Genomic DNA, 18,500 nt, shown 5'->3' on the forward strand with positions numbered 1-18,500 from the left:
TTCATGAGAGTGGTTAGTGCTGGAGAGCTGCGCTTCATTGAGGGAAACATGGACTACAGCTTGTACTGTGACATTCTGAAGCAGAACACATTTGGCGTCATAAAAGTGACGCTAGGGGCGCTTGACCATGCTTCGGTTTTTGACGCCTTTGGAGTGAGAATGGGTTGAGATGTGACAAACCGCGGCTCTGCGCTTAGCACAGAAAACATTCTGTGCATAGCACTTAGGTTTTTTGGGTCTGGCCATTTTTTGTACAGTGTGGGCGATTCAGAGCATGTGGGAAAGGCAACTGTGTGTAGAGCCGTTCGTACAGTGTGTCTGGCACTTAAACAGTTGTTACCCACGTTTGTACAGTTCCCTGGCCATAAACCTCTGCTTGTTATTAAAGACGAATTCCACAGAGTGGCAGGTTTGTCCTTTGTAGTAAAATATATGACGCATATTTAATATTTAGTCATATTATTAATATCTATACATGTATTCCTTATGCACACACTTCATACTTCCAAAACTTTCTGTTTCAGGGTTTCCAAATGTAATTGGGTGCATTGATGGCACTCACATTCCTATTAAAGCTCCATCCATAAATGAGGGAGACTATGTTAATAGGAAATCTATTCATAGTATCAATGTGCAGGTAACAACTTAATTTTTTCCCCTTCTTAAAATCATCAAAGTCATTACTTTTTCCACTAACTATAGGTAATATGTGAGGCAACCCAAATCATCACCAATGTCGAGGCAAAATGGCCAGGATCTGTGCATGATGCCAGAATTTTCCGCGAGTCATCATTATGCCAGACATTTCAGCAGGGTATGATTTGCTTTATACAATTTTTGTTTTTTCGTTTTTACTATATTTGTGTTGTACACTTCAATCATTACAGGACAGTACAATGGTTACTTGCTGGGGGACAGAGGATACCCTTGTCTGCCCTATTTAATGACACCCTACCCTGAACCTGAGCCTGGACCACAGACACGGTTTAACCTGGCTCACAGCCGAACACGGGCCAAGGTGGAGATGACTATAGGGATCCTCAAATCTCGGTTTCAGTGTCTGCGTGGGCTCCGGGTTAGTCCAGAGAGGGCATGCGACATTATTGTGGCTTGTGTTGTGCTTCACAATATTGCCACTATAAGAGGAGAGAGCCACCCTCCTTGTATTGAGGAAGATGGCCCAGAGGAACACCCACAGATTTTAGAGGCCAACAGAGACGGAAGACTTTTGAGAGACAGGATTTGTCAAAATTACTTTTATTAGTTTTTTTCTTGCACTGGTCTGCCAGGCAGTTTATTTCTTCATTTCCTGAAAAACAATAAAAGTAAAATTCATTAAAATGTTTTTTTTTTTTATATTGCTTTACACATACATACATACATACATACATACATACAGATAGATAGATAGCTAGATAGATAGATAGATAGATAGATAGATAGAGACAGACAGACCACTTTTAACATGCAACAGATTAATATTCAGACCAAGTTCTCACCTTAAGGCGATTCTCAAGTAATTCTATTTCAAGTGCTGCTTTTTTAATGAGGAGCCTTTTCTCTTCCATTTGAAGCTGTATAAGGTCCATCTCCATGTCACTTTTTCTTATTTGTTTTTGAAGATGGACCTTATACAGCTCCTTTGCTGGCAACTAAGGTGGAAAAATGTAATAAATGAGATTGTTTGGTCAGACAATAAAATTAAAATATGGACACATGGACACAAATTCTTACCCTGCTTAGATTGTGTGCTGAGGCTGAAGGACCCTCATCTGTGGGCAGATCCCTAGGTATGTACTATGAAAGGACAATGACAGTTTGTTACTCTAATGCAAAAAGGGGCCATACATCATAATGGTATGCATCATACCTCAGTGGATCTACCAGCACTGTCCACTTCTGTCACAGCAGATGTGGTCTCTTCATCGTCATCATCATCTTCATCCTACAAGACAAATATTCAAGTATACATTATTTGGCAAAAAAAAAAAAAAAAAACCTAAAAGTACCTGACAACAAATCATTTACAACTGTGACAGACTGTGTTCTTTCTGGAGAGTCCAATAATACAATCCGTCCATCAGTATCTATAAGAACACACAACCCGTTAAATTCTCAATATTATCAAAGAAAATAATACATCATATGCAGTTAAATAAAATAAGCCTACATAAATTAATCTTGTTCAAAAAGCCTTTAAGTGACAGAGATAGTAATTTATCAGGATAAAAAATGAAAACAAATCATAGAGGTAAACTTACATGTCACCCTTTTTTCACCATCACTTGTGGTGCATAGTATGTGTGATGAACTGCCCCCTGGAATGCCAGCAACCACTGGTCGCCCTTTATTAAGGGACAGAGCCAGCTCCTCAGATGGGGTGAGGGGAGGTGGTGGTGGCCCCCCGCCAGTTAGACGGGCTTCAGTCTTCTTTCTGTTAGCTGCATGACAGAATGAATATACTAAATCCTGTTATAATAATAGTTCAGTAATTGTGTAATCAAATATTACCTTTTTGCAGAATGTTTTTGTGTTTCATTTTGACTTGGCTTAAAGTTCTTGTGGCTCCAGAAGGATTACACCTTATTAAATAAGAAATATACATTATTATTTCAAGCTAAAGAAATAAAATGGCAGGAAAAGTAAATGCTTTCATAGTGATTTAACATATTCAAAAGTATGTATAAGTCATACTTCATTATTTTGCATTTCAATAAAACGGGAGCCAATACCAAATTTGTAATTTAATACACTCACGCATTTACTCTGTCCGTTATTTTTTGCCAAGCCAACTCTCTTGCTTTAGCCGATGCAGCTGTATTGCTTCTTTTTAATATTATTGGCTTAAACTCCTCATAAGCATGCATTAAAACTTCCAACTCCGCCTCTGTGAAATACGCGGCTCTCTTTTTTTTCGCTTTGAGTTTCCATGGTGACTCGTGAAATCGGCGATCCATTGAAAATGTCTTTATACATGCACCGTGCACGCGCATTAACTCCGGGTAACCAGTCAGAGGTTGATTAAGCTAACTCTTCTCAGGTGTTTTGGAACCGACATACTCATGGTATGCCTGTTTGGGGTAAATCAATAGTTTATCAAATGGTAAGTTAACCAAGCTTTCTGGAATACCCCCCAGATGATTTTATTGTGTTGTTGTTGTTTGTGTACATATGTTGATTTTATATCGTATCACTTCTGTATAGATCCGCCGAGGTGGGTTTTGGCTCTTTTCATAGTGTTTTTGTCTCTATCTGGAGTGTGGAGATTTCCCTGTGGGCAGCTGTACAATGTGGGCCGGGCATTTGCGTTAATATATATATATAGGCTAAAGAATGAGTTACAGTAAATTACAGCGTCATCCCTCCATTGGCCCAGAGGAGTTTCCCGCGCAGCTCACTTGAGTCAAACCTCCTCATTAATTAAGCGCGCGCTGGATCAAAAGCCTCGTACATTTCTGAAAGAGCCAATCAAATCGAAGAATGTTCACAGACACAGACGCTGAGGTGTCACCTGAAGGCGAGCTGAGGTCAATTAAGAAATATTTGTCAAAAAATAAATTAAATAAAACTGTTAAACGACAGATATTACTTTTCAGGGATTACTTTTAGAATTTCTTGATGAATTTTACGTTACTCGTCACAATATAGGAGTGAATGTTTGTAAATGCTTTCTTCTGTAATTTCACGTGTCTGAAATATGTACAAATAAATAAATAAATAAATAATTAAATCTATATAATCACATGAAGACTTGTTTTAGTTAATAAACCACAGGACACAGAGCTGCAGCTTCACCATCAGAGTCTCTGTTTTTCTGCTAAACATTAAAACCATTGCAACACATCATCAAGGTTTTATTTATTTATTTATTTATTTATTTATTGTCATATACTCCACCAGGAAAGAAGTAAGTCAGTTCTTCAGAAAGTACTCTCCAGTCGACCGGAGTCGTGGGCGGAGCACCGGATGATATTTAGTTTAGCTTTGAACTAAACAGAGCCGGAAGTGTGTTATCCATCCGCTGTAACGGTTCATTGGGTGAAGACGGCATTCAGAGATTCTGATGGATCTTCGTGTCTGAGCAGGCTGAGAAATATATTAACAAACCCCTCTCCTTCAGTTCATCTGCATCGCTCTCTGAAGCAGAATTTCGGAGTTTCTTCTATCTTCTCACGATCTGGAAACCCCAAACCCCAACGAGGGACTTCCCCAAGTGAGTTAAGTTGCTCATTATGCTGACTCATTATGTATGATGAAAACCCCAGGACTTCTTTGAAATCATTACAGTCTGAAATCACTAGAGTTTGTGGAAATTCTGTCATCTGTAAATGTAAACCCGGATGATTGTAACACAGATTAAGGTCCGGAAATCTCACACTCGTCCAGGCCACACAGAAAACAAAATGGCCAAAATTGGTACTTTAGAGTATAATGTGTACCCTTAAGGTACTAATTTGTAGGCCTACCTTTTAGGAGTTAAAAAAAGAACAAATATATCCGTTTATGGGTACTGTTTCAGTGACAAGCTGTTCCCCTTATTTCCTGTGTGTAGCCTATATATCCACAACAGTTTCTGAAACTAGAAAACCTGTATTATGTGTGTTATTTGTATAGCCATCATATAAATAAAGGTCTAAAATCTTGGTCTGGGGCCGTGGAAAATAATTAAAGTTTCTCTCTTGGACTGCACCTCCACTTCACTATTACTTTTATTTTGCAAGGATGCTTTAAATTGATCAAAAGTGATGATAAAGACAGTGTTACAAAAGATTCTTATTTCAGATAAATGCTGTTCTTCTGAACTTTCTTACAATTTTTGCTGTATTTTAGATCCAATAAACGAAGGCTTGGTGAATAGAAGAGACTTCTTTAAAAAACAAAAAAATCTTACTGATCCAAATCCTTTGACTGCTAGTGTATTAAAACACAATCTATAAAGTGCCTAAATGTCAAAACTAGTATAATAATGACACCAATACCTAATATAATTCAGTTTCTAATTTCAGAGCAATTAAAGTGTGCAAAGAACGAATTATTTAGCTCTTCAAATTAAAATGGTCTTTCTCTATTGTGTATCGATACGAGCAGAGCTCTATTAAAGCCTTGCTCCAGGAGCACCTTTTATACTCAGCAGCTGCCAATATAAAGGTGTCTGCACGGGCCAAATATCAGAATAAGACTATTTATTACAATCAATTAGAAAAAAATGTCCTGCATGAGTCTCTGCTGGTCATCTGGTGACCGCTGGAGAACAGAGAACATGCTGCCAGCAAACACGGTTTAATATCACAATACAATCTTCACATATTAATTTATTCAGTAAAAACGACATAGCTATATTTAAAAGAAATCGGCCGATCCATAAAGTCACTAATTTAAATGAAATTCATCAGAAGCGAATTAATTTCCTTCTTTAAGACTATCGACTGGAAATCATAGGCTCACGGTTAGGTCAAGTTTATGCGTACTCACAGCACGCCCAGATATCACCCCCCCCCCCCCCCCCCCCCGCCACGCCACGGCACCCATCCAGTCCCATTTAGTCACTGTCCTGAGCAGCCCGTGGCTCTCGAGCACTCGTGTCACACACCGTTATTCCACCGGATTCCGCGAGACACACGCTCGTCTGCGGGACTCCAGATCCGACCGCACGGTGTTTCCCCCGCCGACTCCTTCTTCTTCTTCTTCTTCTTCTTCTTCTTCTTCTTCTTCTTCTTCTTCTTCTTCTTCTTCTTCTTACCGTGCGAAAAAATCGCTCTTGCCGCTCTGATCACGACGCTGCGGAAAGATTCATGAGAGCTCAGACGCTCTTTACCCACAATGAGGGTAAAGTTATAATAACCTCATTAAATATTGTTGTGGACGAAGTATTAAGATCCTTTACCTAATAATAAAGCACTGTAAAAAATACTCTGATGCAAGAAAAGTTTTGCATTGAAGATGCTACTTAAGTAAATATAATCAAGTATAAACATTAATTAATGCAAATATAATCAAGGAAAATTGTTTAAAAGTAATCTGGGACTACAGTACTATTATTTATTATATCAATATATTATTATTCTTATATCGTTAATGCACATCAGCAACTCACCAGGAAAATGAACAATCTCAGACACCTTGGTCCACGTATCACTTTTAATTTATTTTTATGCCGTGTACGCTAACAGGGACACATCATAGATTATTGCAAACCCGAAACAGAAATAATCAACCTGTTCTATATTGTGCTTGAGAACTAATGTGGAGCGGTGTTCTCTGGAGTCCCCTCTTCTACGTTCCGATTGGTTGCTGCCCAACCGCGTCATAGCTCATTACCATAAAGTTGCCTTGATTTCAACTCTCCTCGCCGCTGCTCAAGGGGCAAGGAACTCGACCGGAAGTTGAAGTCGGGTGGGGGCTGCCATCTTTTAGCAGAACTTCACTTGCGTTAGCACTCCCATTGACTCCCATTCATTTTGGCGTCACTTTGACAGCGAATAACTTTACATCGGAGGCGTTTAAAGACTCTGTTTGTCCATTATTTATTTCTAAAGATACACGACAATGTATAAAGGGCTCCATTACCTTCTATGTTACATTATGGCCCCGTATAAACAGTTTTTGTAAAAAATAGGCTAACGATTGCGTCATAACCACTCGGCTCTCTGTCGCATTACCGTACAGACAGGTGGAGAAGCTCGCAGGCAATTAACTTAATATGGCGTACTGGCGTTACATTTTAAAATACTATACAAAATAATTAATCAGAATACTTACTCCTGCTCACTCACGCCAAAGAACTCCCCGCTCAAGCTCGCCGTCTCTGCAAGATTAACGATGGCAGTTTGCACGCACAGCCACTAGAAGGTTTACATCTGTCAGACAGGTTGCTGACGTCGTCAAGCTTCGTTTGAGTCTGCGCGTCAGAAACGGAAGTGCTAAAAAACGCTAAAACTGGGCTTCATTTGTCTCAATTGAGTTCCAATGGGGTCGCTGTGTCCATTTCTTTTACTGTCTATGCCGCTGCTCGACGCAAGCTTACATTGAAAATGAATGACTTCCGGCCACTTTTACGCTCTCGACGCCGGCGGTGTGAACACAGTGAGTTTTATGGCGAGTTGCAATAAGAATGTATTTTTTTATGTTAGTATACCCGGTTCGTCTAACCGCCACAACATATCGTGTGAACATATTACTGACCATTTGATAATTAAATGTATAGCCTATATTCTACTGATAACTTAAACTATGTTAAAATAAATGTTACTGTAATAATATGGGAATGTTTCATTTGCATAGAACGTGTTGTCTTTCTTAACGCTGTATTGCTCCTTCGCGTGAAGAGGAAAATCGATTCCTGAGCAATCGATGCCAACTAATTCAGCACCTTCACTTTGGACAGCGCTCTTGTGACGTCAGACGAAAGAGGCAGCGTGTTAGGAAGCTTCCTAAGGGACACTTCGGGGAACACACTTAGGAACACAAACAACTTTGGTAAGATATATCTTTTAAGGTCTTCGTAGAGCGCTAAGAGTGAGCGTTATCGGGAAACCGGGCCCAGATCAAAGCTGATACACTTTCATCATTGAAGATCTTTCTGTTCTCCATTCTTTACCAGCTATTGCCCTCATAACAGTTAGCTTTCCTACACTTTTCCTCCACTTCTCCTATAGGATTTTTCTAAGTGTGCCTACTATCTAGCCAGATACCTAAATATGTGAATTGTTTCACTTGTTCTAGCGGTTTGCTAAATATTTGTAATACAATATCATTAGGATTTTTTTTTTTTTTTTTTTTTTACTAAATGTCATATATCTTACTAGCTGATATGTTAAATCCCCAGTCTATACTCCATCTTTAAACCATCTTAATAGCAGATTAAATACTTGACATAACTTGGGTCATGTTGTGTCCTCTCTTCCAAATAGCTCCGTCATCAGCATAAAGTGCTCTACCTATCCCGGGTCCTAAATTACCAAAAATATAATTTGTAATAACATTACCTATAATAGCTTCCATGTGGGATGCAATTCGCTGAATTAAAAAAATAATTAATCTTCTATACCCATCTTTATATAGCAATCCTTCTAGCCTAATGCATCATCATATTCTACTCAATCAACACTGGAGTTTAATTTCTCTTTTTCCCTCTTCCATCCGTATTCTGAACCATTTTTCATTCTTGATTGATAGTGGAGTATTTGGAGCAAAATGTCATCCAACCTTCCCTCTTAGCAGTTTTAATAATTTTTCTCATATTGGCTCTTGCTCGCTTGTATTTCAACATATAATCCATATTCATATTTTTCCTAAATTGCTTAAATCTCTTATTTATTAATTTTACCACCAAGGAATAAATAAACCATAAAAACCAATCAAAACAAATAAACAAACTATAAATTAAAACAAAACAAATAAATAAATCAGGGCTTGAAAACGAAAAAAAAATTCAATCGGTTCACTCCGAGCAGAATCTATATTTTAATGTTTCTGTTCTGCGTTCCTCTGATATTATCACCGTTCCGAAACCGGTTCGGGAGGAAAAAATACCGATTAATAACGTTATTAAAAAAAAAAAAAAAAAAAAAAAAATTATTTGCCTGTAATTTGCCTAATAATAGTTAATAATAATAATAAAGTATAGCGTTTTCCTTACTCAGAAAAAAGGAAAAAATAGAGATCTAACGCTTACAGTTTACAGTGGCAGCCGGCACACCTAAAAATAGATGCACAATTATTTTTTTTAGTCTTAACTTGACTTAACTTAACTTAACTTGGGCTATTGTTGTTTACTTAGAATATATATATATATATATATATATATATATATATATATATATAATTTTTTTTTTTTTTTTTTTTTTTTTCGCTACACTTCGGAGCATGTTCGCTACTCGGTTGATTCAGATCGGCACTTCGGAGCATGTTCGCGACTCCGTTGATTCAGATCGGCACTTCGGAGCTTGTTCGCGATTCCGTTGATTCAGATCGGCACTTCGGAGCATGTTCGCGACTCCATTGATTCAGATCGGCACTTCGGAGCATGTTTGCGACTCGATTTCGCGACTCGGTTGATTCAGATCGGGACTTCGGAGCCTGTTCGCGACTCGGTTGATTCAGATCGGCACTTCGGAGCATGTTCGTGACTCGGTTGATTCAGATCGGCACTTCGGAGCATGTTTGCGACTCGATTTCGCGACTCGGTTGATTCAGATCTAATGAATTTTAATGAAAAATAAACAAAATGAAATAGCTAAAGTTCAAAATTATCGTATTTGGAAGAAAATTATTATATTTAACAATTGACTACATTTTGACACGACCTGCAAATTAACACTAGGAGTATGGTTGGACGGAAGCAGTGCGACAAAAACACTATCCCATAATTGTGCACAGTAATCTGACAATAAATGTGGCGCACCCAGATTTTCATATGCACACCCAGAGTCTCTTTTCTGGCTACACTACTGTTTAAAAGTATTTTTAAGATATTTAAAAATGTTTGTTGCATTGGTAAAAAAAAAAAACACTTGTATAAGATTGCGTTTTGAGAGTAAAAAAAAAAAAAAAAAACGTCGTGGCTCATTGCATTTTATTAGCCCTATTGCTTCCCGAAATAATGAAGGCTAAAATGCCTGTAGTCTAAATCAAAGTGTTTAAAAACATTCTAAAAACAGTTATTAGTTTCTCATCAAATCCTCTAAAGTTTAGGCTATAAAAACCTCAATCCAAAAACAAATGAATGTAAACTGAAGCTGACCTCTCTCATGCGGCACGAATCCAAATGTTTCCATGTTCCCGGCGTATCTGGATGCTAAAATGTTATTTAATATAAAGAATATAGAATATTAGTAAATGTATAATAAGTAACGCTGTATATGCGTCCCACAGTTGGACTCCAAAGTTCATTCAATTATTATTTTGAGGTTAATATCAAATGAAAACTGTTCAGCTTCTGGGAAATTTGTGAAGCTCCTCTATTTCAGTTCCCCTCACTCCACAACAAAATAATTTTAATTAACAGTATTTAGAAAAGAACAAGAATTACAAATAATAAGAAGCTATAAAAAATAGCCTAATGTTTGTAAACATTTTATTTCTGCATTATGTCTATTTCTGAATGAAATATGAAATATATATATATATATATATATATATATATATATATATATATATATATATATATATATATATATATATATATATTAACCATGCAGGAAAACCTTTTTAAACATTTTGATAATTTACTGAAAATAAATAAATGACTTTTTAAACCGTTTAACTGATTATTAATCAGTCAAAATCATCTGATCTGAGTTTGCTGCACTCAGAAACCGGTGACTCAGCAGAGCTTGTTTGAGCTTTTGTCATCGTTAAATCTAGAGTTGGGTCCGAGTCCACCTGTGTCGAGTACGAGTCAAGACCAAGTCCACAAGACCAAGTCCGAGTCCGAGTCCAAAAGGGGCCGAGTTGGACTCAAGTCCGAGTTCTTAAAGGCCGAGTCCGAGTCGAGTCCGCCCGAGTCCAGAAAGTAATTAAATTAAAAAAGATTATAAATTGGTATTGTACATTTTTACATTCTATTAATATTTTAACCTTTCAACCCATTAAACCAATGGCAATATAAAAATTTAATAAAAAAAATACCACTGTTACATCTAGTCATTGCCATTGAACATTTTTATTTTATGTCAACAGAACTAGTTTCCTATCAAAAAAGGTTTCAAAGGTTTTATTGTATTACAAGTGCATGAAAATACAAATGAACCTATTTTATTATTGTATCACACTATATTGTCCTCCAGTTAAAGATGACATTTCAGTTATTTAATGCCTCTCCCCCACATTTGACAGAGGTAAAGTGCAGCCAATGAGGAGATCCTTAATGATGACATTATGAATTTATTGTTGTCTTGGAGAACTTCCATCATAAAGTTGCATTGCTTGTTTGGTCAGTTCTGGTCTTGCAAATCCTGCAATGCTGAGCTGTGCAGCATCTGTTGGTTGCTGCTGCTGTCTCTGGTAGTCGGTTGCATTGGTTTTCGGATCATCGGTACACTGAACCGAAAACCGTTTCTTTCGGAGGCGTCCGATTTGAGAACCGATGAACTGATGATACTGCGCATGCGTGTAATTTTTCAAGTATTTTGTTAAACATCGGAAAGTGTGATAAAACTATATCTATATATCTATCTATCTATCTATATATATATATATATATATATATATATATATATATATATATATATATATATATATATATATATATATATATATATATATATATACGTTTTTTTTTTAGGGTAGGGGCTACATGTTTCTAATCTGTATATTGTATATTATGTATGGGCCAAAGGGGTTTTCAGGGAAGTTAGACAATAATTAAGACTCTAAAGACTCCATGTTTAATATGAATAAGGGATGATTTATGAAATATCTGTACTGTATTTATAGTTAATGATGAAAGATTCACAAACTGAAATTGTAGTAAACAGAACATGAACACGAGTAGAGCAGCTGATGATACTGAACTGCAGCATATGTGCCGGTGTCCTGACATTTTATCCTACCCTGTCAGATTTTCCTACCCGGGTTTTGAGCGATTCTCGTTCTCGAGTCAAGAACCGGTTGTATCAGTTTTCAGATCATCAGTAAACTGAACCGAAAACCGTTTCTTTCGGACGCGTCCGATTCGAGAACCGAGGAGCTGATGATACTGCGCATGCGTGATTCAGAATGAAGCCGACTGACTCGCAGCGCATCTGAACCGAACTGATTCTTTTGGTGATTGATTCTGAACTGATTTTGTGCTAATGTAATGAGTGCGGGTAAACCGAGGGTTTGAATGAAGGGCAATCTGACGAAATGTAAGTTCATTTAATAACAAATACATCGCAATGGATTATGTATCCGGTGAACTGTTTTTTTTCGACCGGTTTATTGAATCAAACCGTCCGAAAGAACCGGTTCGCGGAAAAGAATCGAACTTCCCATCACTAATCCACATTGATATCCAGTGAGTGGTGCGTGTGTTTCGTCTGCAAGCAGGAGACTTCTGCCTGCCGGTGTGGTGCAGTAAAATGACAGAAGGGGAGACATTCATTAATTTATCATTTCAATTTTATGCTGGTTTTACATGACGTGGACTCGACTGTACTCGGAATATTTTCCGAGTCCAAAATGTTCAAGTCCGTGTCAAGTCCGAGTACAAATTCACCCGATTCACATTCATCAAAATTGGACTCGAGTCCGGACTCGAGTCCGAGTCCAAGTTCGAGTACCCCAACTCTAGTTAAATCTTTCTCAGACGTTTCCATATGTCGAAATTGGTTAGCGCATCTATCTGTGCATGATGGTGTCCAATGCCCCGGCGAGCGAAGCTTCTCAGAGTTAGGAATAATCAAAGGAGAGCTGCGGTCCTCGGTTGGGCAGGAAAGGCTGATGCTGGCGCTGGAGTGTAGAGACCTGCGCGGGATGGATTTTTCCCGCAAGATTTTATCTCGCTCCCGCAAAATATATGTTATTTTATCCCGCTCCCGCCCGCGAACGATCAAGTTTCGTCCCGCTACCGCCTGCAAAATCCCGCGGGTAAACTATAATTTTTTTTTTTTTTTTTACTAAATAAATTGCATATTCTGTCTGCTACTCTGTTCTTTTTTCAGTTGCTCCACTGTTGAACATAAATGTAAAAAAGAAACAAGTGTTTCGTTTTATTTGCGTTTAATTAAATGGATGAAAGGAACGAACAAGGAACATAGAACATAGAAATACAGAAAAAAAAAGATATGAAAATCAAAAATATATTACATAGTACTATAGTATATCCTAATGAATTATATACTAATAATAAACCTGGATTTATTTCATGTTCAAACGAAAATTAGCCTGTACTGCTTAAGAATACCTTATTTTCTTCAAACATTACACAAACAACAACAACAACAAAAAAATCATTTTTCCTCAATAACAAAATAGACCAAATGTAAATGTTTAGCTAAATAAAAAATAAAAAACAGAATTAAAATATATTGGGCCCGGTTTCCTGATAACGCTCACTCTTAGCGTGCTAAGAAGACCTCGAAAGATATATCTTACCAAAGTTGTTTATGTTCCTAAGTGTGTTCCCCGAAGTGTCTCTTAGGAAGCTTCTTAGCACGCTGCCTCTTACGTCTGACGTCACATGAGCGCTGTCCCGAGTGAGGGTGCTGAATTAGTTTGCATCGATTGCTCAGGAATCGATTTTCCACTTCACGCGAAGGTGCAATACCGCGTTAAGAAAGACAACACGTTCTATGCAAATGAAACATTCCTCAAATTATTACACTAACATTTATTTTAACATAGTTTAACTTATCAGTAGAATATAGACTATAAATTAAATTGTCAAATGGTCAGTAAAATGTTCACACAATATTTTGTGACGGATAGACGAACCGGGTCTCCCTCGCTAATCATCCACCCTCCTTATCCCGTTGTGCCACTTGTGCCGCTTCTTGACATGGGTTTAACGACTTCTAAAAATTATATAATACACTTTTATATTAATGGTAAGGTACTTTACAATCTGAATTGATTGGCAAGCAGCTGCAGTTACTTCTGTTTAATGCAGTATTGATTGCAATTGGTTTATGTTTTTAATAAAAATCTACCTATCTACAATGAACAGAGAGAGAGAGAGTTAGATACAGAATATGATGGGGAAGCAACGTAAAAAAGGGCACCAAGCCTCTTGTCAGAGGAAGTTGAAGTTTTGCTCGACATTGCCATGAGGTCAGAGATCACACCCCAATGGTCCATTATAGCCTGCATGTTTATGGCCGTGTATCACTTTCGGGATATGTACGCCTGATCAATGACTGAAGGATTGGTGATAGGGATGAGTGTCATCCACCAGGATGTAATCCCCGGCATGGCGCAGAAGGGCGTTGGTGACAGTGTGGACACACCTCCACACCGAAGTCTTGATTAGACCGTAGCCCTCTCCCACGACCTCGATGAAGCTCCCTGTAGCGGAAAAAAAAAGGGGGAAAAAAACTTGCGTTTATTTGAGTCTTTTTTATTTTATTTTAGTCTATTATAAATAAAGGTTAATCTGTTTTTAATTTAATAAGTAATTTAGTAATAAGTAATTTTATTTTGCTAGATATTTCCACTTTGCTGGAGTCCCGCAAATAACTTTATTTTCGAATAAATGAATAATTCAAGAAAAGATAATTATACTTATTTACCAACAACTGCTTTTGTGTCGAGACTTAGGTCTCTGCAGTGTCTGCTTAGACTCCTCGCGTGCATTGACAATTCGCGCTGGCACTGTAATAAATTATAATTCATGTCACAAAAAGGATGTATCCCTCTGGTTCCGAAAAGACAAAGAAGAAAAGGACATAAAGTTGGCTTGACGTTGGACGTTCGAGAGAATTTAGGGACCGTCTCTAAAGTTACATGAGATATTGGGATACACTTTTCTAACGTCAGTAGAGTTTGAAGAGGATGACTTATAGTCATAAAAAACAACTGTAATTGTTCATGTAGGTGTCAGCTATAATGCACAATTGAATTAAATGTTTGATATTTATTAAAATAAACTGTAAATCATATGTAAATTATGCTACTCTTTCACATGGGCTCAAACGCAAATTTGAAGCTCAATAGCATTTGAGGAGAAAGACTTGTAGTCATAAAACAATTGTAATGTGTTCATTTGGGTGTCAGCTACGATGCACACCTCATACATTTTTAATATATATTAAAATAAATTATAAATCATTTAGGTAAAAATGATGCCCATTTATCACTTTCAGGAACATTCATGTGAAAGTTTTTTTTTTTTTCTTTTTTTTTTTTAGGTTCCCTTACAAAAAATACCCATGGTTTTAACAATAACACCACAAATCATTGTTCTTGTAGCCATGGTAACTGCAAATTAACCATGGTTTTGATACTTCAAATAATAATTTACAAAGAAGCATTCATACACTCTAATATTTTGTTGTTGTTGTTGCTATAAAAACAGACCTAAGCCATCAATAGCTTTTAAAATGACTTAAAATGCATTATATAAAAAAAACTATGAGGCAATGATGATTTGTTAATAATAACACTGTTACAATACATAATGTAGGCACATACAAAATAAACAAGTTATGTACATGTTATTACAAATCCCTGCACAGGGAGATAAATGCCATGTAATTGCTGCTGTTACATTTTTGCTATAGATGACACAGGCTTTATAATTTCTTCAACAAAAAACTTGCATATCACAACCCTTACAAAAATAAACCATGGTTTTATCATAGTAAAACTGCTTAGTTTCCTTTTGCATGATTTCTGAATGCTTGAGACTATGAAATAAATTAGAGTCATAATAAAGTTATAGCCACAGGTAAATGTGGAGAGCTACAATTGTAATCAGTAAATAATACAATTTATTCATTTAGTTTTTTATTTGATTAAAGTTCTATTTTCACCCCATAGTAGGTGTTTATTTTCCATCATCATATTTGAGGAAGGGGGGCACAACAATCCTGCTGTCCTGATGTCATCAGTGACTTTGCCTCCTGAAAAGCTAGGAAGGAACAATTTTGAGGTCATTGTTGTACAGTTGTCATTGTTGAATCCTTGCTGTTCTTATGTTTGCTTTCATTATTTAAGTTTTTAACTATTTTTTTGTAACATTATATTTTTTATTACATTAATGTTTGTCTATTTTGGTTTCATTTAAAAGGTTGCACATGCACATTTGCATTTGGACATTTGCTAATTATTTATTTCATGTTTTGTGACAGTTTGTATTCAGAAGTTTAATAGTAAAGTATGTTATTTAAGTATTGATTTTTATTTATTTATTTTGTATTAATATATAATATATTAATATATACTGTATTCATTTATAATGTAACATTATAGTGTGACATTTGTGTCAATAATCTTGAAGCACAGGTGACTCCACGTGGAGGGAGGGGGCCCCCAAATCAAATTCTGCTTAGGGCCCCCAAGAGGCTCGGGCCAGCACTGTTGAGACTTGACTGAGTTCACAGCTGAGCAGACATTTCACTCGCTGCTTCAGAGTCACATTTGCATACGCTGTACAGCTGGAATTCTGATTGGTTGACAGCAAATTTCAAATATTGAACTGAACGATAAAATAACGTTATTAACCGGTTAATGTCTATTTCAAACTTTTGATTCTGTTCTGAACTAAAAAAATAATTTCTCGTGTGACTCCTGTCAGAGCTTTAAACATGAGTCTAAAGAGAATTAGTGGTGTATTCTGTAGGTTTACTCAGTCCTTCTAGTGTATCATGCTCCATTTGTTCTGACTGCTAGGTGCTGCATTATTTCAGAAAGAGGTTTCTTTTAGTTTTCAACAAATATCTGGATTTAGTTTTAGTTGTTCTGGCTGCCAGCTTCATGTGTTTGTTTCTTTTAATTTAAGTAGGTAAAGATGGTCCAGACAGTTTTCTTCTAGAAAGACAAAAACGTTCAGGTGGAGAAAAAAAAGCTTTTTCTTTACCTTGACATGTTTCGACTGCAACCTGCAGTCATCCTCAGAAGCCTCATCTGACAGCTGCCGGGTTGGCAGAAAATAACAGCTGATAAATGACACGTCTGTCAGATGAGGCTTCTGAGGATGACTGCACAAATAAATAAATAAATAAAAGGAACATGCAAATGAAACACTTTCCAACAGGGGCCACTGGTACAACCTTCCCCGGGTCTGGAACACATCATATCCAAATACAGAGCAATAAAATAAAGTGATTCACATGTTGTAGAAACTGAAACTCTGAACAGGAAAATTACCATGACACAAACTTGTAATGTTTTCAGAGCCTATATTATATATCTGTTAGTCTGCTGAAGGTAGTATACGTCTGAAATTCATCAGATATTCTTTCCCCTGTCTCTTATATAGAGATAACAGACCGATATAAAGTTGGTTTGACGTTATGTCAGAGGTTCAGCCTCAGAAATCTTCAATAGTTCTTTAATGATTTAGCACAATGACAAGAAACATACAAGTTCAAGTTCAAGTTCCAGTCTGCTTTATTGTCAATTTCCACATGTACAGTACATACACACAGATAATCGAAATTGCGTTACTCTCAGACCCCGGTGCATACAGTTAACATTAACATTAAAGCCTAAAAAAAATAACTAGATCAAATATAAAATGTAGATACAAATATACAATAAGGGAATGATAAAAAAAGACATATAATAAAATTAGAATAAAGTTAAATAAAGCAGCGCAAGGCAAATGACAGATATAGTGCAAATCAATGAAGTGAACAACAGTGCAGGTAAAAGATTTTTTAGTGCAAAAAAATCACTTATTAAAAATATCTTATTAAGTCTGGTTAAAGTGACAAGTGACAAGTGACTAAGAGCAGTTATTTAACTGACTGATGAGGTAGTGGAATGACGTCAGTTCCATGCCGAATGAGGTAGTGAGCGGTGAGTGAGCAGACCAATGCTGCACAAGTGACTAGTGCATGCCATCATATAATAATAATTAGTGTGTGTGGAGGGGAGTGAGTTCAGCTTCCTGACAGTCTGGTGGATGAAGCTGTCCTTCAGTCTGCTGGTCCTGGCCTGGAGACTCCGCAGTCTCCTCCCTGATTGCAGCAGGCTGAAGAAGCTGTGTGATGGGTGGGTGGGATCACCTGTGATGCAGAGGGCTTTGCGGGTGAGACGGGTTCCATAAATAATGGAACATAATTTCCATTAATAATGCTGTGTTTTAATTGTTTTCTAATGTAGAAGAGAACACACATTGTGTTTTATTGGTTTTAATCTGCCTTAAGGAATTATAACTGCTAGACCTTATAGTGTAAAAGTGCAGGACAGGGACCGTCTGCAAAGTGCAAAACCAAGAGAACATTTAGCTGTTGGTTTCATTCACAGAACTATAGCACAACTAAAGTTATTGAAATGTACTGACTGAGAAAAAGCTTGCAAAGCATGAGAAAGATTGTGCAGTTTAGCGCCACCTAGAGGAACATACTACACTTGTCTCGACCTAGTCTGACATTCAGAAGTTTAAATTAATTAATTTAGAATGCATACAGTTTGATATGTAAGAAGCATCTTAACTACCTCGGTGACTTCAGCTTGTGTGATGGTCATCTCTGAGCCCTCAGCCTCCGCTTCCTCGACGGATGACATGTCAGTGGGGTTGAGGAGATCCTCGAAGTATTCCTTCCACCGTCCAGCGATATCCCCAGTGGAGGTCAACAGCTGTCCACCTGCACCTCCATTAGCAGAGCACTGCTCCCTAGAAATCACAGTCTTCAACACTGAGCTGTGGCCTGTTCTTCATTCTGTTCACCGTCACGAGCGTCTGGACACAGTGTACTTTAACTAGGAAACACATGAACAATAGTTTTACACAACCGTTTCTGGATCGATCGGCATCACGGCACGCGCCTGAGAGCGATGATTTCACTGAAGACACCTGCTCTCTATAAAAGACTGAAGTGATGATGAAATCAGATGCTGCTCTCCGGCTCCAG

At 37.2% G+C, this 18,500-nt stretch overlaps 1 protein-coding gene and 1 pseudogene across 2 annotated transcripts; one reads left to right on the forward strand and one right to left on the reverse strand.

Annotated features, from left to right (window-relative positions):
• Positions 1–242: 242 nt before the first annotated feature.
• On the forward strand, positions 243–1,264 carry LOC113054164 (putative nuclease HARBI1 pseudogene; annotated as a pseudogene).
• Positions 1,265–1,272: 8 nt separating this feature from the next.
• LOC113055485 (uncharacterized) lies at positions 1,273–3,004 on the reverse strand. 2 transcript variants are annotated; one of them, XM_026221841.1, is made up of 7 exons: positions 2,758–3,004; positions 2,512–2,582; positions 2,262–2,441; positions 2,029–2,087; positions 1,871–1,945; positions 1,500–1,797; positions 1,273–1,309 (listed from the first exon to the last, which is right to left on the reverse strand). In XM_026221841.1, the coding sequence occupies exons 1-6, from the start codon at positions 2,991–2,993 to the stop codon at positions 1,702–1,704; spliced, it is 717 nt and encodes a 238-aa protein (XP_026077626.1). In that variant the 5' UTR covers positions 2,994–3,004; the 3' UTR covers positions 1,273–1,309; positions 1,500–1,701. The 2 variants fall into 2 exon arrangements, with proteins under 2 accessions (XP_026077626.1, XP_026077633.1); XM_026221848.1 differs by having other exon boundaries at positions 1,500–1,945; positions 2,269–2,441.
• Positions 3,005–18,500: the final 15,496 nt, after the last annotated feature.

This window comes from Carassius auratus, chromosome 3 (genome assembly GCF_003368295.1).
Source record: "Carassius auratus strain Wakin chromosome 3, ASM336829v1, whole genome shotgun sequence".
NCBI lineage: Eukaryota > Metazoa > Chordata > Actinopteri > Cypriniformes > Cyprinidae > Carassius > Carassius auratus.

Excerpts from the sequence above, each read along its gene's own strand:
- LOC113055485 (XM_026221841.1), bottom strand. The coding sequence starts at position 2,993 with ATGCGCGTGCACGGTGCATGTATAAAGACATTTTCAATGGATCGCCGA. Across the intron at positions 2,088-2,261 it reads TGGTGAAAAAAGGGTGACAT|ATACTGATGGACGGATTGTA; the intron begins GTAAGTTTACCT and ends GTGTTCTTATAG. Across the intron at positions 1,946-2,028 it reads GAACACAGTCTGTCACAGTT|GATGAAGATGATGATGACGA; the intron begins GTAAATGATTTG and ends TTTGTCTTGTAG.